Raw genomic sequence first — 23,339 nt, forward strand, 5'->3', positions numbered from 1 at the left:
CTGGTTGGATCCCCTGACTCCATAACAACAACTAGTCTACCTGGTTGGATCCCCTGACTCCATACCAACAGCTAGTCTACCTGGTTGGATTCCCTGACTCCATAACAACAGCTAGTCTACCTGGTTGGATCCCCTGACTCCATAACAACTGCTAGTCTACCTGGTTGGATCCCCTGACTCCATAACAACAGCTAGTCTACCTGGTTGGATCCCCTGACTCCATAACAACAGCTAGTCTACCTGGTTGGATCCCCTGACTCCATAACAACAGCTAGTCTACCTGGTTGGATCCCCTGACTCCATAACAACAGCTAGTCTACCTGGTTGGATCCCCTGACTCCATAACAACTGCTAGTCTACCTGGTTGGATCCCCTGACTCCATAACAACAGCTAGTCTACCTGGTTGGATCCCCTGACTCCATAACAACAGCTAGTCTACCTGGTTGGATCCCCTGACTCCATAACAACAGCTAGTCTACCTGGTTGGATCCCCTGACTCCATAACAACAGCTAGTCTACCTGGTTGGATCCCCTGACTCCATAACAACAGCTAGTCTACCTGGTTGGATCCCCTGACTCCATAACAACAGCTAGTCCACCTGGTTGGATCCCCTGACTCCATAACAACAGCTAGTCTACCTGGTTGGATCCCCTGACTCCATAACAATAGCGAGTCTACCTGGTTGGATCCCTTCACTCCATAACAACAGCTAGTCTACCTGGTTTGATCCCCATTAGCTGACTCCATAACAACAGCTAGTCTACCTGGTTGGATCCCCTGACTCCATAACAACAGCTAGTCTACCTGGTTGGATCCCCTGACTCCATAACAACAGCTAGTCCACCTGGTTGGATCCCCTGACTCCATAACAACAGCTAGTCTACCTGGTTGGATCTCCTGACTCCATAACAACAGCTATTCTACCTGGTTGGATCCCTTCACTCCATAACAACAGCTAGTCTACCTGGTTGGATCCCCTGACTCCATAACAACAGCTAGTCTACCTGGTTGGATCCCCTGACTCCATAACAACAACCCATTTTTTGGGGGAAATCTACTACAGCAAAATACTTCATTAATTGTTAATTATTTGATATTGATATAAACATGCCTGCAACGGGTCTTTAAAACCTTTTCTCAATAGGGGGTGCTGTTTACACTTTGTGGATTTTTCGTTCCCAGATTAAACTGCCTCGTACTCAATTCTTGCTCGTACAATATGCATATTATTATTACTATTGGATAGAAAACAATCTCTAGTTTCTAAAACCGTTTGAATTATGTCTGTGGGTGACCCAGAACTCTTTCTGCAGCGAAATCCATGACAGGAACTGCGAAGGTCTGAAAACGAGGCTCTGTTCTCAGATCAGTTTAAAGCTCTGTGTGTGTCCTATGGGTCGAATTTATACCTGAAAAATGCACATTTTTCTAAAAATACATATGCTATACCATAAATATGTTATCAGACTGTCATCTTATGAAGTTGTTTCTTGGTTAGTGGCTATATATATCTTTATTTAGTCGAATTAGTGATAGCTGCTGATTGAGTAAAAAACTGGTGGAGTAAAAAAAGTGGTGTCTTTTGCTAACGTGGTTAGCTAATAGATTTACATATTGTGTCTTCCCTGTAAAACATTTTAAAAATCAGAAATGATGGCTGGATTCACAAGATCTGTATCTTTCATCTGGTGTCTTGGACTTGTGATTTAATGATATTTAGATGCTAGTATTTACTTGTGGCGCTATGCTAGGCTATGCTAGTCAGCTTTTTTACTGATGGGGGTGCTCCCGGATCCGGGATGCGTAGCAAGTAGAAGTTAAAACTAGAATCCTTAGTTGCTACATCCATTTTTGGACTTATGAATGAATGGTATACTGTATACTGATTCATTCTTGAAGAATATAACTTTTAAATGCCTCATGAGTTCAGTTCAACTGTCGTACTCCATCAGAACCCAAAATATAAGCTTGTTTTACTCCAATGTTTGTAAACAAACACCATAGCCTTAAAAAATTGTTAAAACTGTAATTTAATTTTGATATAATGTATGGTCAGTCCTTGCATCCATAGCTCCGTCAATGAATTTAAAAACCCTTAGCCTACAATGGTCGCGCCCCCGCGGTAATCAAATTAACATAAAACAATCCCCATCAAAAAACGAGGTTTTTTGTTGTTGCTGCATGGGCTGCGTCTCAATATGCTGCATCTGCCGATATCGCCCTTCCGCATCTGTGGTGAAAGGTGGCAGAGCTAGAGCGGAGTTTGTCAAACCATGAGACATCCCGAAAATCGGTCTTCTCACAAAATCTTATGTAGCGTCTGAACGGTTTGACCTACAAACTATTATGACCACTCTATTGAAAGATGAGAGTCTCTGGGAGAACATGATGGTTTTCTCTGTTTTCCTCTAGGACGCCCTCAAGCCTCATCTGAAGGTCTCCGGTACCAGTTTAAAAAATGAATGGAAGTATATATGGAGATAGTTTAGGCACTAAAAAAAGGGGATAAATACATGTAAAAAGATACATGTTTCCTGATCTTTCTGATCTCTCAGATAGAGGACAGACACTCCAGAACGGACTTCCTTTAGATCTTGTTTTGGACTATCTGTTGTTCCATGTGTTTCTATTGGCTAATAGCAGTAATGACTATCTGTTATTCAATGTGTTTCTATTGGCTAATAGCAGAAATGACTATCTGTTATTCAATGTGTTTCTATTGGCTAATAGCAGTAATGACTATATGTTATTCAATGTATTTCTATTGGCTAATAGCAGTAATGACTATCTGTTATTCAATGTGTTTCTATTGGCTAATAGCAGTAATGACTATCTGTTATTCAATGTGTTTCTATTGGCTAATAGCAGTAATGGCTATCTGTTATTCAATGTGTTTCTATTGGCTAATAGCAGTAATGACTATCTGTTATTCAATGTGTTTCTATTGGCTAATAGCAGTAATGACTATCTGTTATTCAATGTGTTTCTATTGGCTAATAGCAGTAATGACTATCTGTTATTCAATGTGTTTCTATTGGCTAATAGCAGTAATGACTATCTGTTGTTCCATGTAGTGAATCTGTTATTCAATGCCTATATCTACAATTTATATTTTAAAAATATGATTTTTAACCTAACCTTAACCACACTGCTAGCCTTGTGCCTAACCATTACCTTAAATTAAGACCAAAAAGAAAATAGCTGAAAATAGATTTTTACAATTTAGCAAATTTACGTGGCAGGTTAGGAAAATTAGGGTGGCAGGTAAAGATAATTAGCGTGGCAGGTAAAGATAATTAGGGTGGCAGGTCAAGATAATTAGGGTGGCAGGTAAAGATAATTAGGGTGGGAGGTAAAGATAATTAGCGTGGGAGGTAAAGATAATTAGCGTGGCAGGTAAAGATAATTAGGGTGGCAGGTAAAGATAATTAGGGTGGCAGGTAAAGATAATTAGGGTGGCAGGTAAAGATAATTAGGGTGGCAGGTAAAGATAATTAGGGTGGCAGGTAAAGATAATTAGGGTGGCAGGTAAAGATAATTAGGGTGGCAGGTCAAGATAATTAGGGTGGCAGGTAAAGATAATTAGGGTGGCAGGTCAAGATAATTAGGGTGGCAGGTAAAGATAATTAGGGTGGGAGGTAAAGATAATTAGCGTGGGAGGTAAAGATAATTAGCGTGGCAGGTAAAGATAATTAGCGTGGCAGGTAAAGATAATTAGCGTGGCAGGTAAAGATAATTAGCGTGGCAGGTAAAGATAATTAGGGTGGCAGGATAGGAAAATTAACGTGTGGTAGTGTAACGGATGTGAAATGGCTAGCTAGTTAGCGGGTACGCGCTACTAGCGTTTCAATCAGTTACGTCACTTGCTCTGAGACTTAAGTAGGGTTTCCCCTTGCTCTGCAAGGGCCGCGGCCTTTGTGGAGCGATGGGTAACGATGCTTCGTGGGCGACCGTTGTTGATGTGTGCAGAGGGTCCCTGGTTCGCGCCCGTGTCGGGGCGAGGGGACGGTTTAAAGTTATACTGTTACATTGATGCTGTTGACCCGGATCACTGGTTGCTGCGGAAAAGGAGGAGGTTGAAAGGGGGGTGAGTGTAACGGATGTGAAATGGCTAGCTAGTTAGCGGGTATGCGCTACTAGCATTTCAATCAGTTACGTCACTTGCTCTGAGACTTAAGTAGGGTTTCCCCTTGCTCTGCAAGGGCCGCGGCCTTTGTGGAGCGATGGGTAACGATGCTTCGTGGGCGACCATTGTTGATGTGTGCAGAGGGTCCCTGGTTCGCGCCCGGGTATGGGCGAGGGGACGGTTTAAAGTTATACTGTTACAGTAGGATAGCAAAATGTTTCAACAACGAGAGTTTCTATTGGACACATTCAGGTATTTCCCTCTCCTTATCATTTAGTGCAGGGATGGAGAACTTTGATGAGGTGGGGGCCACAAAAAAAAATGGCACTCATCATGAGGGGCCGTAGTGTCTCATGGGTCTGCATACCCACATCCATACATCCGACCATGGGTCAGGAGAAAACATGTTCAGTTTAACAGATAATTCTACTCATGTTGCCATGGGGACATGTTGCCATGGGGACATGTTGCCATGGGGTGGAGGTAAATGTTAACAGTTTTTAATATGATAACTGGCGATCAACGGGCCCCACCCCGGTTGGTAATTCAACCATGCTTACTACAAGTTTAGCCGCTAGACTAATTGACCAATCTAAAAACATGTAGCTAACATGGGCCAATAGACTGACTGTTGATGCTCAACCACATTTACACACTGCACCATGTGTTTTCTATTATTCTAACGGTCAACAGGAAGTTGAGATCCAGACTGAGTTCCAAAACAATGTTTTTATTATTGGTCCCGGGCCGCCAGTTGCCCATCCCTGGTTGAGTGAACAGACCCCATGCACTGCTTGAGTTCACTTGAGGTACGATCCGTTTATCTCGCCCGGCGCACCGGGGTTTTCATTCTGAGAAAAGGCGTGCTGACGATTCAACCCGTGGTTCACAACGCGCATAGATGAGCCGGTGAAGTTATATCGAGCGCAACTGCAGTGAGCAAAACGGACCACCGCCTTCCTGATCTGTCACCAGAAAGCTTTAAAATTAAAATGTGATTTAGCCCTACATTTAAATAGTTCCTATGCACATTGTTGAACGTCACATTTACTCGACGAGACAGACTATTTTATTTAACGAAAGCTATAAATTGCGATGCACGTCTTCTTTCAGGAAGTGAAAGTGAGCCAGTTTCCTCAGATAATAATCACCTTAATGTGCTGTCAATCTCCTATAACAATAATATCATACCTCATAGCCCTGTAGCCTATAACACAAATACCATACCTCATAGCCCTGTAGCCTACATCACATCTTATTGATTAGGCTAATCACTATGAATCAACAACAATGTAAATAAACCTAAAATAATCATTCTTTAAAGTTTAAATCAATATTGTATTAACTTGGCGGATGTTTAACCCCCTAAATCATCTCTCTCTTTATGATAATCTAACTTCTCAAAAATACTTTTCTACGTGACATTCTAAAAGAACGCTGCAAACCTCTGAAACATTTTTTTTCGACGATAACGTCCGTTACTTGCTCTACTTCCTTATACTAGTATTTCCTGTTTCAACTAGTGATGGGTCGTTCGATAACGATAACGTTTGTTTTTGAACGGATCTTTTTGGTGAACGTCGGTAACCGAATTGCACCGGTGAAAGAGCCGTTCATTTAGCTCCCTGGTTGTCATACAGCTACGAGGTGCTTTTTTAGCTCAAAACAACGATTACCTTCAGATAAATTACACAATAATTATCTAAAGAGGGTGAATCCTTACTGCATAAACAATAACTAGTGGGGAGAGCGCGTCGTTCTTTTCAAGGCTTTGTAGTGAGTAAAAAAAACAGGTGATCTAATAATTTAAATACTAGTTATCCACAAAAAGAAAAACGCCAACTTAATTTTTTGGCCAAAACTTTTGTATTATCTTAATGTTATGAATTTTAGTGACGTTGCCAATTCTTGTTCCCGAATTATTTCGTTATTTGGTCCTCAAAACTTGAACTCGAGATTTGGAGAATACAGCGTTTCCCGCAACCATATGATCGGTCGGGTAAGATAACGCGTCATCACACTCCCTCACCTGATTGGTCGGGTAGGCGGACCTTCTGACGTTGTCCGACAGGACAAAATCGATTTGAACGGTCCTCTTTCTCGAGCGCTGAAATCATACTTTTCCGAGTTCCCTGTTGTTGTGAACGCGGCATAAACTTTTCACATTTGCCCTTCATTTAGTTTCAATACCCATTGCTACACGTCACTTTTACTTGGCCGAAATGACGAGGACTTTTATTTTTCAAAGAAACTACTTTAGGTGATACACGTCTTTCTCCGGGAAGTGAATGAGCGCAAAGATAATAACCACTGTCATGTGCAGTCAATCGCCCATACCCTACCTCATAACCCTGTAGACTATAATATAACATTGATTCATATTGACTAGGCTGATCAATATGAATCAGCATCAATGTAAGGAAGCCTAAAATGATCATTATTGAAAGTTGAAATCAGTATTGTAAAAACGTAACAATTCTGGGGATGTCTTACCCCCTAAATCACCTCTCTCTGCGATGGCCTAACTTCTACAAAACACGTTTCTACATAAAATTGTAAAATAACGCTACAAACCTTAGAAACATTTTTCTTCGACCGATATTGTCCATTTTTTTCCTTTACTTCCTTATAAATGTACTTCCTATTTCAACACAGTGGGCTGGTTCAACATGTATAAGTTTATATTATATATTCATATTTATGTCATGTAACGTTTTCATACAGATTGAGTGATGTTTTGCAGTATTCAGCCCCTAGAATAGGAATTTCTGGTTAAAATAGATTAATATTTTTTTTCAGGATTTGATTGAGTGATGTTTTGCAGTGCTACCAGGAGAGGGCAGTGTGACAACAACCAGGTTTGGCAGAAGGACGCTAGATGGTCATTTCTCTGTTGTGGTAACATGATAGGATGGGTAACCAATGATATACAATGGTTCTGCAGACCCCCCAAAATATTGATTATAATGTATAGCATATGAAGTTAAAAATAGACACATTCACATACACACAGACCAACACACATTCACATAGACACACACATAAATACATTCAATTCCATTCCTTTTCCTTTCATTTATTGAAAATGTATTTGACAGGGATACTGCACATCAATCAACATTTTTGTAAATGAGACAGATTTAACCAGCTAGCTAGTTTAACTGTAGTCCCTGGGCAGGTAGATAAACATAGGTTGAACAGCTCCTTATAGGTCCTTCAGACACTCTCAAGTCATTGGTAAAGGAGTGACAGGTTACACAGCTCCTTATAGGTCCTTCAGACACTCTCAAGTCATTGGTAAAGGAGTGACAGGTTACACAGCTCCTTATGTCTGTCAATGGTCAATGTGTTCCAGACGTGAGGCTCTCACTGAGAAAGCTGCTGATAGTCTGAGGTGGTTGTGTTGATATTCAGTGTCTCTCATGAACCTCTAACAGGCCAACACTGTACAGTATATTCATCAAATACATTTCTGTGGTTTTAAGTTGAATGCCAAATTCTCAGAGCCAGTTTCACAGACACATTCCCAGTGATTATGCAAACACAGCAAGTACATTCCAATAACATTGCAATACACGTTTACAATCCATATGTAACACATGTTTACAATCTCCTCCAATAGGGTGTCATTTCAGATGGTAATCCTAGACTCTCCTCATCTCCTCCAATAGGATGTCATTTCAGATGGTAATCCTAGACTCTCCTCATCTCCTCCAATAGGATGTCATTTCAGATGGTAATCCTAGACTCTCCTCATCTCCTCCAATAGGATGTCATTTCAGATGGTAATCCTAGACTCTCCTCATCTCCTCCAATAGGATGTCATTTCAGATGGTAATCCTAGACTCTCCTCATCTCCTCCAATAGGGTGTCATTTCAGATGGTAATCCTAGACTCTCCTCATCTCCTCCAATAGGGTGTCATTTCAGATGGTAATCCTAGACTCTCCTCATCTCCTCCAATAGGATGTCATTTCAGATGGTAATCCTAGACTCTCCTCATCTCCTCCAATAGGATGTCATTTCAGATGGTAATCCTAGACTCTCCTCATCTCCTCCAATAGGATGTCATTTCAGATGGTAATCCTAGACTCTCCTCATCTCCTCCAATAGGATGTCATTTCAGATGGTAGTCCGTTTTCTAATACTCAACTAACCACACTAACCGTACTATTTGTGACGTGATTTGAGTTTATAGTATGCTTATTGGTCATAGTATGATATTGTTTAGTATGCCAAAAGTTCCCGGAGGTCGTACTAAATTCGCCAACATATTAAGTTTACACGCAGAGGACACTACCTCCGTACATTAGGGCCCATAATGCAATTCAGGAAATCGTTAAATGGGCGGGGCTTCACACCGTTTTCAGATTTGAAGAAAATTGCGGAAAATATGTTGCTGAAGTCCAACGAGAGCGGAGACAAATTCATTACTTAAACTAATTATGACAAATGTCAAGAAACTGTTGAGCAATGAAATAAAGTAATGACTTTTCAAATAAGTTACCTCACACGTTATGTTGGCTGACAATTTGCTAGCTACGCTGTCCTTACGAACCACATATCATATCATTACAGCTGTATGTACCGGTATGTTAGCTACCTACCTAACGTTACAGTAGTTGGCTACTTATACATCAAACGTGCCAGTATATTAACTACAGGCTAACTAACTACTCTACGTTTATTGACTTGATTATTCCCGTCATTCTTAGCTAAATGGTATAGTCGTTGTGCTTTCGTAAATTCTGTTTCTCTACTCCGATTTCACAGCATCTCGCCTGAGAGACCAGAGCGCAGAATAATGAATTTACGAGCCGCTCAACGCCGGTTGAATATGGCCAGTGTCAGTAAACGTCGGGTGGAAAAAAGCGTAATTAAATTGTTTCCAGCAGCACCAGAAAGCTCAAATCAACCCTACTCCTCGACCAGAGCATCCAGCACTCCAGATTTAATTTAATAACACACCCAAAGTCGAACAATGTCTAACTAGTCATTTGTTTCGCTAACTAGCTAGCTAGAGGTTGCATAGCAACAGCATCAACTTCCGGTAGAGAAGGCAAAGAGCTCGTTGGTTACAGTATACTAAAATGAATTAATAGTATGTAGTATATACTCATTAAGTATGTAGTATACAGTATACTAAAATGAACTAATAGTATGTAGATATACTCATTAAGTATGTAGTATACAGTATACTAAAATGAACTAATAGTATGTAGTATATACTCATTAATTATGTAGTATACAGTATACTAAAATTAACTAGTAGTATATACTCATTAAGTATGTAGTATACTAAAATTAACTAATAGTATGTAGTATATACTCATTACGTACATAGTATACAGTATACTGAAATGAACTAATAGTATGTAGTATATACTAATTAAGTATGTAGTATACAGTATACTAAAATGAACTAATAGTATGTAGTATATACTCATTAAGTATGTAGTATACAGTATTTTAGTATGGGTATTCGAACACAGCTCTAGACTCCCCTCTCCCACTCATCTCTGCGCACTAGACTGTCACCTCTAAACTAGAGACAATCACACAAACTCTGACTGTAGTCTGTGGTCACACCCTCAAATTGCACCCTGCTCCTTATATAATGTACTGCTTCCCCCACAGCTCTGGTCTAAAGTAGTGCACTTCATAGGGAACAGGGTGCCAGTTGAGATTAGAGCCTATTTGTATGGACCCGTATGCTACACCTGGACACGGGCCGGTTTCCTGTATCCATGGCGCTGGGTTGTAGTGTCAGCCTAGTGACCGTTGCTTAGCGACAGGCGGAGGACTGATCAGCGATGCGGAACGAACGGAACTGAACCGTTTGTTTTTCTTCACCCTGTTGTTTTGTTTACCTGTTCTGGTTTTTGTTTACCTGTTCTGGTTTTTGTTTGGCACCCTATTCCCTATGTAGTGCACTACTTTAGACCAGGGCCCTATTCCCTATATAGTGCACTACTTTAGACCAGGGCCCATAGAGCTCTGTATAGGGAACAGGATGACATTTGGGACAGCTTAAGCTGATCAGTATAGGTCAAGGGTCATGCTCAGGGGGTTACCATGGAGATAGAGGAATATGTAGAATTCAAACGGGACGGCCAAGCCTACTCCTGGAATGATACTACTGGCCGTGCAGGCTTTTGCTCCGACCTTGCTCTAACACACCTGATTCTACTAATCAGTCGAATCAGAACCTTGACTGGCAGAATGAGGTGTGTTAGAGCAGGGCTGAAGCAAAAGCCTGCAGACCCAGTAGATTTCCTGTGTGTGTAGTTATGTTTCCATCTGTAATCTCAGTCCATGATTGGATCTTGGTCACCTCTTTTATATTCTTTGTATGGTATTTCTGAACAGGTGTGTTATGATCCTAGCAGACGTGTGTAGGAATGGTCACGTAACAGGTGTGTATGTAACAGGTGTGTATGAATGATCACGTAACAGGTGTGTATGTAACATGTGTGTATGAATGATCACGTAACAGGTGTGTATGAATGATCTCGTAACAGGTGTGTATGTAACAGGTGTATATGTAACAGGTGTGTGTACAGTAAACTACCCAGAAACAGAATACATTATCTTTATCATGTTAAAACTCCAACAAGAGCACTATGGAACCATTTTAGGAACCAAAAACTATATTTAATTGCTTAGAAAAATGATTGAATTTTATTTGGAATGCTAAGCCAGACAAAATTAAATGTGCCTATTTATATAATGAATATGAGTTTGGGGGGATAAAATTAAATATTAAAGCTTTCAACCTCTCACTTAAAGCTCCACTCATACATCAATTATACTTAATTAAACCCAAAATGGTTCTCCAGTAGATTATTAAGAAAAACTCAACCTTTGTTCAAAAATTGTTTTTTTGCCTTCATACAGATTACAACTTCTCATTTCTGACTAATTGAAAATGACATTTTGTTTAAAGTATCGCCATTTCTTCAACAAGACATACAAAGCTGGTTACAATTTCAGTTTTATACTTCGTAAAAGGTAGAAAAAAATATTACAACAAATGTAATGGTTAAACTCAAATATATTTATTAATAAAAAAAACATTATTTATGGGAGAAAAAAAAATGGTATTATATTTATTATGATATTATGAATATAAAGGGAGTTGTCACATATGCTGTTATTGAAAATATATGGGAATGTCTGTTCAATCCACATTCACAACCAGCTGATTGCAGCACTACCACACAAAAATGGAGGAGGCAAGTGGAAAAGGGAGAAGGTAGGGAACTTGTTTGCCTGCCATATATTAAAGATACAAATTGGCTGAAAGGAACTGGCATAAATGGAAAAATATACCAGTTTCATCTGAGGACAAACATGTTGACAGCTGCGCCATACAGGTTGAAAATAAATGGGAGGAGATTTTGCGATGTACCAATTCCATGACACATGGTTTATGAACTTGTACAAAAAACTACACTTGACTCAACACTTGGAGTTTTTCCAATTTAAATGATTATATAAAATTCTTGCCACCAACAGAATGCTATATATATGGGGCAACAATACAACAATCTCAGCTCTGTAGATTTTGTTGCGAAGAGACAGAATCAATAGACCATTTATTCTGGCATTGCCCCGATGTAGCTAGTTTCTGGTCACAGGTTCAGGAACGGTTAGAAATACACATGCACTTAAACATGCACATGCACTTTTTTTTTTTTTTGCAGTGTTGGGTGATTTGGAAAACCATAGTCAATAAATAATATAATAATATACATAATAACACAATAAAACTCAGAGGGAAGGTTTACGTCATTTAGCTCTCAGTCTGTGGATAAAATATGATTAGAAATATTCAAACATTTTGCAAAACATCACATCCCAATATAAAAATACAGTGGGGAGAACAAGTATTTGATACACTGCCGATTTTGCAGGTTTTCCTACTTACAAAGCATGTAGAGGTCTGTAATTTTTTATTATAGGTACACTTCAACTGTGAGAGACGGAATCTAAAAAATCACATTGTATGATTTTTAAGTAATTAATTTGCATCTAGGATCAGGTCTGTTTCCTAGTGAATACACCCCATGGTGTTGAATAGGTGTGTTGATATAGGATCAGGTCTGTTTCCTAGTGAATACACCCCATGGTGTTGAATAGGAGTGTTGATCTAGGAGCAGGTCTGTTTCCTAGTGAATACACCCCATGGTGTTGAATAGGAGGGTTGATCTAGGATCAGGTCTGTTTCCTAGTGAAAACACCCCATGGTGTTGAATAGGAGTGTTGATCTAGGATCAGGTCTGTTTCCTAGTGAATACACCCCATGGTGTTGAAAAGGAGTGTTGATCTAGGAGCAGGTCTGTTTCCTACTGAATACACCCCATGGTGTTGAATAGGAGTGTTGATCTAGGATCAGGTCTGTTTCCTAGTGAATACACCCCATGGTGTTGAATAGGTGTGTTGATATAGGATCAGGTCTGTTTCCTAGTGAATACACCCCATGGTGTTGAATAGGAGTGTTGATCTAGGAGCAGGTCTGTTTCCTAGTGAATACACCCCATGGTGTTGAATAGGAGGGTTGATCTAGGATCAGGTCTGTTTCCTAGTGAAAACACCCCATGGTGTTGAATAGGAGTGTTGATCTAGGATCAGGTCTGTTTCCTAGTGAATACACCCCATGGTGTTGAAAAGGAGTGTTGATCTAGGAGCAGGTCTGTTTCCTACTGAATACACCCCATGGTGTTGAATAGGAGTGTTGATCTAGGATCAGGTCTGTTTCCTAGTGAATACACCCCATGGTGTTGAATAGGAGTGTTGATCTAGGATCAGGTCTGTTTCCTAGTGAAAACACCCCATGGTGTCGAATAGGAGTGTTGATCTAGGATCAGGTCTGTTTCCTAGTGAATACACCCCATGGTGTTGAAAAGGAGTGTTGATCTAGGAGCAGGTCTGTTTCCTAGTGAATACACCCCATGGTGTTGAATAGGAGTGTTGATCTAGGAGCAGGTCTGTTTCCTAGTGAATACACCCCATGGTGTTGAATAGGAGTGTTGATCTAGGAGCAGGTCTGTTTCCTAGTGAATACACCCCAAGGTGTTGAATAGGAGGGTTGATATAGGATCAGGTCTGTTTCCTAGTGAAAACACCCCATGGTGTTGAATAGGAGTGTTGATCTAGGATCAGGTCTGTTTCCTAGTGAATACACCCCATGGTGTTGAAAAGGAGTGTTGATCTAGGAGCAGGTCTGTTTCCTACTGAATACACCCCATGGTGTTGAATAGGAGTGTTGATCTAGGATCAGGTCTGTTTCCTAGTGAATACACCCCATGGTGTTGATCTAGGATCAGGTCTGTTTCCTAGTGAATACACCCCATGGTGTTGAATAGGAGTGTTGATCTAGGATCAGGTCTGTTTCCTAGTGAATACACCCATGGTGTTGAATAGGAGTGTTGATCTAGGAGCAGGTCTGTTTCCTAGTGAATACACCCCATGGTGTTGAATAGGAGTGTTGATCTAGGATCAGGTCTGTTTCCTAGTGAATACACCCCATGGTGTTGATCTAGGATCAGGTATGTTTCCTAGTGAATACACCCCATGGTGTTGAATAGGAGTGTTGATCTAGGAGCAGGTCTGTTTCCTAGTGAATACACCCCATGGTGTTGAATAGGAGTGTTGATCGAGGATCAGGTATACTGTTTCTATCCATTCTACCATTAGGATGGTACCCCAACACTGTTACTATCTATTCTACCATTAGGTTGGTACCCCAACACTGTTACTATCCATTCTACCATTAGGATGGTACCCCAACACTGTTACTATCCATTCTACCATTAGGTTGGTACCCCAACACTGTTACTATCCATTCTACCATTAGGTTGGTACCCCAACACTGTTACTATCCATTCTACCATTAGGTTGGTACCCCAACACTGTTACTATCCATTCTACCATTATGATGGTACCCCAACACTGTTACTATCCATTCTACCATTAGGTTGGTACCCCAACACTGTTACTATCCATTCTACCATTAGGTTGGTACCCCAACACTGTTACTATCCATTCTACCATTAGGTTGGTACCCCAACACTGTTGATCTGAAGCTGTGAACAAAGATAAGGGTCCAGCTCCCCAAGAAGGTTCATCATCCTGGAACACGACTCCGTTCCTTTTCTCAACACCATGTCGATGATGTCACGTGCCTTCTCTGCCCTCTCAGCGATCACCTTCACTGACTCCATTTCCTCCTGGTTGATGACTGTGTGTTGCAGGAGTCTGTCCAGCAGTTCATTCAGGACAGGTCCTGATACTCGTTTCACAAACTCTGCACGTACAGAAAGCAGCTGGTGCTCTGCAGAACCAGTCAGACTGCTCTCAGCCGGACGCCCTGCCCCCGACACAGCACCTGAGAGAGTCAGGTTACAACATAACTACATTTGTACATTTACATTTCAGTCATTTAGAAGCAGAATCCTAAAATAAAAGTATTGAGAAAACATCATCATTTACAATAACGACCTGAACATATCACATATTCACATTTAGGGATGGTTTCACAGACATAGAAAAACAGTCTGGGTCATTCAGAACCAGGTTAATCTACATCAAGTCCTGGAGGAGATGTCATTGGGACATTCAGAACCAGGCTAATCTACATCAAGTCCTGGAGGAGATGTCATTGTTCTTGAAGACAGTCTTTTATAATCTGGACTAGTCCGGGTCCGACAGTAAACCATGTTGACTGTCCTAGTCCAGGTCCTACAGTACACCATGTTGAATGTCCTAGTCCAGGTCCTACAGTAAACCATGTTGACTGTCCTAGTCCAGGTCCTACAGTAAACCATGTTGACTGTCCTAGTCCAGGTCCTACAGTAAACCATGTTGACTGTCCTAGTCCGGGTCCTACAGTAAACCATGTTGACTGTCCTAGTCCAGGTCCTACAGTAAACCATGTTGACTGTCCTAGTCCAGGTCCGACAGTAAACCATGTTGACTGTCCTAGTCCAGGTCCTACAGTAAACCATGTTGACTGTCCTAGTCCAGGTCCTACAGTAAACCATGTTGACTGTCCTAGTCCAGGTCCTACAGTAAACCATATTGACTGTCCTAGTCCAGGTCCTACAGTAAACCATGTTGACTGTCCTAGTCCAGGTCCTACAGTAAACCATGTTGACTGTCCTAGTCCAGGTCCTACAGTAAACCATGTTGACTGTCCTAGTCCAGGTCCTACAGTAAACCATGTTGACTGTCCTAGTCCGGGTCCGACAGTAAACCATGTTGACTGTCCTAGTCCAGGTCCTACAGTAAACCATGTTGACTGTCCTAGTCCGGGTCCGACAGTAAACCATGTTGACTGTCCTAGTCCAGGTCCTACAGTAAACCATGTTGACTGTCCTAGTCCAGGTCCGACAGTAAACCATGTTGACTGTCCTAGTCCAGGTCCTACAGTAAACCATGTTGACTGTCCTAGTCCAGGTCCGACAGTAAACCATGTTGACTGTCCTAGTCCAGGTCCGACAGTAAACCATGTTGACTGTCCTAGTCCAGGTCCTACAGTAAACCATGTTGACTGTCCTAGTCCAGGTCCTACAGTAAACCATGTTGACTGTCCTAGTCCAGGTCCTACAGTAAACCATGTTGACTGTCCTAGTCCAGGTCCTACAGTAAACCATGTTGACTGTCCTAGTCCAGGTCCTACAGTAAACCATGTTGACTGTCCTAGTCCAGGTCCTACAGTAAACCATGTTGACTGTCCTAGTCCAGGTCCGACAGTAAACCATGTTGACTGTCCTAGTCCAGGTCCGACAGTAAACCATGTTGACTGTCCTAGTCCAGGTCCTACAGTAAACCATGTTGACTGTCCTAGTCCAGGTCCTACAGTAAACCATGTTGACTGTCCTAGTCCAGGTCCTACAGTAAACCATGTTGACTGTCCTAGTCCAGGTCCGACAGTAAACCATGTTGACTGTCCTAGTCCAGGTCCGACAGTAAACCATGTTGACTGTCCTAGTCCAGGTCCGACAGTAAACCATGTTGACTGTCCTAGTCCAGGTCCTACAGTAAACCATGTTGACTGTCCTAGTCCAGGTCCGACAGTAAACCATGTTGACTGTCCTAGTCCAGGTCCGACAGTAAACCATGTTGACTGTCCTAGTCCAGGTCCGACAGTAAACCATGTTGACTGTCCTAGTCCAGGTCCTACAGTAAACCATGTTGACTGTCCTAGTCCAGGTCCTACAGTAAACCATGTTGACTGTCCTAGTCCAGGTCCTACAGTAAACCATGTTGACTGTCCTAGTCCAGGTCCGACAGTAAACCATGTTGACTGTCCTAGTCCAGGTCCGACAGTAAACCATGTTGACTGTCCTAGTCCAGGTCCGACAGTAAACCATGTTGACTGTCCTAGTCCAGGTCCTACAGTAAACCATGTTGACTGTCCTAGTCCAGGTCCGACAGTAAACCATGTTGACTGTCCTAGTCCAGGTCCGACAGTAAACCATGTTGACTGTCCTAGTCCAGGTCCTACAGTAAACCATGTTGACTGTCCTAGTCCAGGTCCTACAGTAAACCATGTTGACTGTCCTAGTCCAGGTCCTACAGTAAACCATGTTGACTATCCTAGTCCAGGTCCTACAGTAAACGATGTTGACTGTCCTAGTCCAGGTCCTACAGTAAACGATGTTGACTGTCCTACTCCAGGTCCTACAGTAAACCATGTTGACTGTCCTAGTCCAGGTCCGACAGTAAACCATGTTGACTGTCCTAGTCCAGGTCCGACAGTAAACCATGTTGACTGTCCTAGTCCAGGTCCTACAGTAAACCATGTTGACTGTCCTAGTCCAGGTCCGACAGTAAACCATGTTGACTGTCCTAGTCCAGGTCCTACAGTAAACCATGTTGACTGTCCTAGTCCAGGTCCTACAGTAAACCATGTTGACTGTCCTAGTCCAGGTCCGACAGTAAACCATGTTGACTGTCCTAGTCCAGGTCCTACAGTAAACCATGTTGACTGTCCTAGTCCAGGTCCTACAGTAAACCATGTTGACTGTCCTAGTCCAGGTCCTACAGTAAACCATGTTGACTGTCCTAGTCCAGGTCCGACAGTAAACCATGTTGACTGTCCTAGTCCAGGTCCGACAGTAAACCATGTTGACTGTCCTAGTCCAGGTCCGACAGTAAACCATGTTGACTGTCCTAGTCCAGGTCCTACAGTAAACCATGTTGACTGTCCTAGTCCAGGTCCGACAGTAAACCATGTTGACTGTCCTAGTCCAGGTCCTACAGTAAACCATGTTGACTGTCCTAGTCCAGGTCCTACAGTAAACCATGTTGACTGTCCTAGTCCAGGTCCTACAGTAAACCATGTTGACTGTCCTAGTCCAGGTCCGACAGTAAACCATGTTGACTGTCCTAGTCCAGGTCCGACAGTAAACCATGTTGACTGTCCTAGTCCAGGTCCGACAGTAAACCATGTTGACTGTCCTAGTCCAGGTCCGACAGTAAACCATGATGACTGTCCTAGTCCAGGTCCGACAGTTAACCATGTTGACTGGCCCTCAAGTCATTGGTTTGTTCTTTGTATTCGGAAAGTATGACTTTTTCCACATTTTGTTACGTTACAGCCTTTTTCTACAATTCCTCATCAATCTACACACAACATCCCATAATGACAAAGCAAAAAAACAGTATTTTTTGCTAATTTTTACAAATGTATTAAAGATAAAAAACAGAAATACCTTATTTACATAAGTATGCATTGATACTCGAAATCGCGCTCAGGTGCATCCTGTTTCCATTGATCATCCTTGAGATGTTTCTACAACTTAATTGGAGTGAGACTGTGGTAAATTCAATTGATTGGTAGGCACACAACTTTCTATATAAAGTCCCACAGTTGACAGTGCATGTCAGAGTAAAAACCAAGCCATGAGGTCAAAGGAATTGTCCGTAGACCTCTGAGACAGGAAAATCTCGAGGCCCAGATCAGGGGAAGGATACCAAAAAAAATCTGCAGCATTGAAGATCCCCAAGAACACAGTGGCAGCCATCATTCTTAAATGGAAGAAGTTTGGAACCACCAAGACTCTCCCTAGAGCTGGCCGCCCAGCCAAACTGACCAATCTGGACAGAAGGGCCTTGGTCAGGGAGGTGATCAAGAACCCGATGGTCACTCTGACAGAGCTCCAGAGTTCCTCTGTGGAGATGGGAGAACCTTCCATAAGGACAACCATGTTTGCAGCACTCCACCAATCAGGCCTTTATGGCAGAGTGACCAGACGGAAGCCACTCCTCAGTAAAAGGCATATGACAGCCCGCTTGGAGTTTGACAAAAGGCATGTAAAGACTCTCAGACCATGAGAAACAAGAATCTCCGGTATGAGGAAACAAAGATTGAACTCTTTGGCCTGAATTCCAAGGCTCATGTCTGGAAGAAACCTGTCACCATCTCTACAGTGAAGCATGGAGGTGGCAGCATCATACTGTGGGGATGTTTTTTCAGCGGCAGGGACTGGGAGACTAGCCAGGATCGAGGGAAAGATGAATGGAGTAAAGTACAGAGAGATCCTTGATGAAAACCTACTCCAGCGTGCTCAGGACCTAAGACTGAGGCGAAGGTTCACCTTCCAACAGGACAACGACCCGAAGCACACAGTCAAGAAAACACAGGAGTGGCTTCGGGACAAGTCTCTGAATGTCCATGAGAGGCCCAGCCAGGGCCCGGACTTGAACCCGATCCAACATCTCTGGAGAGACCTGAAAAATAGCAGTGCACCGACGCTCCCCATCCAACCTGACAGAGCTTGAACGGATCTGCAGAGAAGAATGGAAAAAACTTCCCAAATACAGGTGTGCCAAGCTTGTAGAGTCATACCCAAGAAGATTCTAGGCTGTAATCGCTGCCGAAGGTGCTTCAACCAAGTACTGAGTAAAGGGTCTGAATACTTATGTAAATGTGATCGTTTTTTATTTTTAATACATTTGCAAAAATGTCTAAACCTGTTTTTGCTTTGTCATTATGGGGTATTGTGTAGATTGATGAGGGGAAAATACAATTGTATCCATTTTAGAACAAGGCTGTAACGTAAGAAAATGTGGAAAAGTCAAGGGGTCTGAATACTTTCCGAATGCACTGTAACTCTCATGTTTACTTACTTGTTGAATGGGTGTCAGTGACGTATTCTGTCACACCCTGATCTGTTTCACCTGTCTTTGTGATTGTCTCCACCCCCCTCCAGGTATCATCCATCTCCCCATTACCCCCTGTGTACTTATTCCTGTGTTCTCTGTTTGTCTGTTGACAGTTTGTCTTGTTTGTTCAAGGCAACCAGTGTTGTGTCTCAGCTCCTGTTTTTTCCCCAGTCTCTCTTTTCCTGTCTTCCCGGTTTTGACCCTTGCCTGTCCTGCCTCTGAGCCCGCCTGCCTGACCACTCTGGCTGCCCCTGTCCCTGAGCCTGCCTGCCGACCTGTACCTTTAACCCACTTCTGGTTTACTGACCCCCGCCTGCCTTGACCTGTCTTTGCCTGCCCCTGTTACAATAAACACTGCTACTTGGACAGTCTGCATCTGGGTCTTACCTTGGTTCTGATAGTATTCATCTGAAAGACAAACAACATGAGGTTATATCACTCTAAATAGCATCTGGTACAAAAGTACAAAGTTATGATTGACATATGCTCCTACCTCGCGATACTATTTCTGTCCATACTATCCTCTCATCATCACTGAATAACTCCATCTCAATGTCAATCCCTGTCATTTTCACAACCGCCCTGAAAAAGCTTGGTGTGGTGTCTCTATGTATGAGATGAATCCTCTGGAGGGAGATAGAGAGTCTGCTTTAGCAATGTAAACATATTTCCCATGCAAATAAAGCCATTTTAATTGAATTGAGAGCGAGAAAGAGAGAGCAATGCATAGAACTGTGACTGAAATGTCAGATTCATGTTCTTAGTCTACTGAAACTGTACCTGTGGATAGATCGAGGTAGAACAGGGAATGTTCAGTCTGTAGGAAGTCTTCAGTTTTAAGGACTGCTCTGGTCTTGTGATGGGAAACCTTTTAGACCCTTGAAACTTTGATTCCTGTTGTTCCACAGCCTGTGAAACGAGGCATGAAATACCCAGCCAGTCAATGTATAGTCTTGTTCAAACATTATTCAGAAGACTAGCAACACACTTATCTTCATTTAATTAGTGTCAACATAACCTGCACCACTGGTTAGTTAAGGTCATCTCTATAATAATGGTCCCTCACCTGTATCTGGCCGGGGTTACTGGGGAACAGGTATAGGCGTGGAATTAGTGTTTCCTTCATCACTGTCAGATAGAGCATCAGCTCACAGTGGACATCTATGTTCCAAGAAAAGATATAGCTCAGTATAACAGAGATAGCTGAGAACTTGGGATGGAGAATCTTAGCATGGAATCTGGTGACTTCATGCACTTTCTCTAAAGACACTCCATGTTCCTCTACATGAAGAATCTTCATCTCATTCCTCAGGGAAGGGTTGGTCCCTGAACAACACAATAAAAAGGAGACAGAAAGACAAATATTGTATTATTCATCCTACTAAAACACAAAGAATATGCAGTACCAGATCACAGTAAACTCAAACTCCCAGAATAGTTCATTCACTCATTCAGGAAGTGAAACTCAGTTACATGGAAATGTCTTTCTGAATTCTATTTCTATGTGGTTTTACCTAAACAGCCACAGTGTGGCAGATGAACTTCCTCCAGTTCACCTAACTCCATAGTGATGTCCAGCAATGGACCACCTTGTGTGTACTGCATGTCTTTTAGAAGTTGACTGTAGGGTTCCCAGTTCCTGAAGTGATACTTCAGAACGACATCTCTCTCACACAGCCAGCGGAGCCCAGACACTGTGCACTCATAACTCCCTTTGGGTGTCCTGTGTCTGAGGCAACAACAAGATATGGTAGAGAAGGTCAATCGTCAAATGGAGAGGTTGGATTAGAAGACAATTCCCAAAGGTAATGGGGAAATACACTAGCAAGTGGAATGAAATGTTAAAAGTAGTTATTTTACCTGAACATTGTCACTCCCTGGACAGTGGAAGTCAAGGGTTCAATCTGAAGCCAGTGTGTGGAGTCCTGAACAAGGACAAGCATGTCAGTAATACATATGGGGCCTGTTTCCTGGACACAGATTGAGTCTACTGCTGGACTAAATGCATGCTCAATGGAAGTTTCAATAGAAAGTTCTTTAAGGTCCAGGACTAGACTTAATCTGTGTCTGGGAAACTGGCCCATTAACCAAAGTAACTAATCTAATGTATTTATTCAATGTTACATGGAATGCTGGGGATTTATCAATTAAACTGTCTAATGACAAAATCTGACAACAGCTAAAATCCTGCATACCTACAAGCAGAACACAGGACTGTCTATATCCCAGTATGAATGGTTGGTCAGTACACACCTGGCGTTGAGACTGTGTTCATATTACTAAAGCAGAACACAGGGCTGTCTATATCCCAGTATGAATGGTTGGTCAGCACACCTGGCTTTGAGACTGTGTTTATATTACTAAAGCAGAACACAGGACTGTCTATATCCCAGTATGAATGGTTGGTCAGTACACACCTGGCTTTGAGACTGTGTTTATATTACTAAAGCGGAACACAGGACTGTCTATATCCCAGTATGAATGGTTGGTCAGTACACACCTGGCTTTGGGACAGTGTTTATATTACTAAAGTAGAACACAGGACTGTCTATATCCCAGTATGAATGGTTGGTCAGTACACACCTGGCTTTGAGACTGTGTTTATATTACTAAAGCAGAACACAGGACTGTCTATATCCCAGTATGAATGGTTGGTCAGTACACACCTGGCTTTGAGACTGTGTTTATATTACTAAAGCAGAACACAGGACTGTCTATATCCCAGTTTGAATGGTTGGTCAGTACACACCTGGCTTTGAGACTGTGTTTATATTACTAAAGCAGAACACAGGACTGTCTATATCCCAGTATGAATGGTTGGTTGGTACACACCTGGCGTTGAGACTGTGCCTGACTCCTGCAGGTATGTAAAAGTAAGAATTGACATTATGACTTACTCATAATCTGACATTAGTGTTATATTAATTAATGTTTGTGGAAGCAGGAAACAACATCGTTCTAATCCATGTTTTGTAGATGTTGGGGTCTGATTTCTGGTAGATCCTAGGATGAGAGCTTAAAGGTAGCTTAAAGGAGTCAAAAGGAAGGAGTCAAAAGCTTAAAGGAGTCAGCTAAATTATGTTGTACGAGCAGCACCACAGATATTGTGATGAGCAAGATGCCTGACTTCTCTCTCACAGTCACACACAGTATCTGCTCATGTGCAAGGGTTCTCTTCACTCTCTTACAGACTGTTAGCCACGGGACCAAAACAGCAGAGAAGTTTAGCCTTGTGCTCCAACACTCTTAGTTGTTGTAGAAATTGACCCACTATGCTGTTTACTTTGTGCTTCTACGTCATATCGCTGACTCAACCTTTAAGTTTGTTTTGACCAAATAGATCGTGATTGTGTTCCTTGCCTGGGAATCAACTATAATGAACGCTTTAAAACTATTTTGATTTAAAAACAATTAAATCAAATAACACTCACATTTCTCAGGTCCAGGCTTGATACAACACTCTCCACCATGGTCTCTGGTGTTCTCAGGTCCAGGTTTGATCCAACTCTCTCCACCATGGTCTCTGGTGTCCTCAGGTCCAGGCTTGATCCAACACTCTCCACCATGGTCTCTGGTGTCCTCAGGTCCAGGCTTGATCCAACTCTCTCCACCATGGTCTCTGGTGTCCTCAGGTCCAGGCTTAATCCAACACTCTCCACCATGGTCTCTGGTGTTGGTAAAACAGTAGGATAGACTGTGATTAAACTAAACTAAATACAACTTATTAAGGCTTGATATAACATACATACAGTCGTCATAGGCAATACAAAGGGTGTTTAAAGGTTGACAGACTAGCTCCCTATGTAGGGCACATTACCTAAATGTGACATAACCCACTATGTCACCTTCCATAAAGTCAATACTGATGGTGACATTTAACTAGGCACAGTCTAACTGTCTGTAGGTCCAACAGAACACATTAAAACACACCACCACTACTAATCTAACTGTCTGTAGGTCCAACAGAACACATTAAAACACACCACTACTACTAATCTAACTGTCTGTAGGTCCAACAGAACACATTAAAACACACCA

General features: G+C 42.0%; 2 protein-coding genes across 2 annotated transcripts in view; both read right to left on the reverse strand.

The window, feature by feature from the left end:
• The window catches only part of LOC139577777 (NACHT, LRR and PYD domains-containing protein 3-like), a 70,086-nt gene that overhangs the window by 38,984 nt on the left and 7,763 nt on the right, over positions 1-23,339 (reverse strand). The window contains exon 10 of the mRNA XM_071404944.1: positions 22,733-22,968. Coding sequence (XP_071261045.1) covers positions 22,733-22,968 — 236 coding nt within the window. The remainder of the gene's footprint in view (positions 1-22,732; positions 22,969-23,339) is intronic.
• LOC139577786 (NACHT, LRR and PYD domains-containing protein 1 homolog) lies at positions 13,807-21,844 on the reverse strand. The gene is made up of 7 exons (XM_071404960.1): positions 21,162-21,844; positions 20,816-21,030; positions 20,368-20,627; positions 20,082-20,210; positions 19,795-19,927; positions 19,689-19,709; positions 13,807-14,517 (listed from the first exon to the last, which is right to left on the reverse strand). The coding sequence occupies exons 1-7, from the start codon at positions 21,383-21,385 to the stop codon at positions 14,183-14,185; spliced, it is 1,317 nt and encodes a 438-aa protein (XP_071261061.1). The 5' UTR covers positions 21,386-21,844; the 3' UTR covers positions 13,807-14,182.

This window comes from Salvelinus alpinus, chromosome 6, assembly GCF_045679555.1.
Source record: "Salvelinus alpinus chromosome 6, SLU_Salpinus.1, whole genome shotgun sequence".
Taxonomy (NCBI): Eukaryota; Metazoa; Chordata; class Actinopteri; order Salmoniformes; family Salmonidae; genus Salvelinus; species Salvelinus alpinus.

Coding starts and splice junctions, on each gene's coding strand:
- LOC139577786 (XM_071404960.1), bottom strand. CDS start 21,385: ATGGGCCAGTTTCCCAGACACAGATTAAGTCTAGTCCTGGACCTTAAA. Junction 20,211..20,367: donor GTAACCCCGGCCAGATACAG/GTGAGGGACCAT, acceptor CTCGTTTCACAG/GCTGTGGAACAACAGGAATC. Junction 19,928..20,081: donor CTACCTCGATCTATCCACAG/GTACAGTTTCAG, acceptor ATCTCCCTCCAG/AGGATTCATCTCATACATAG.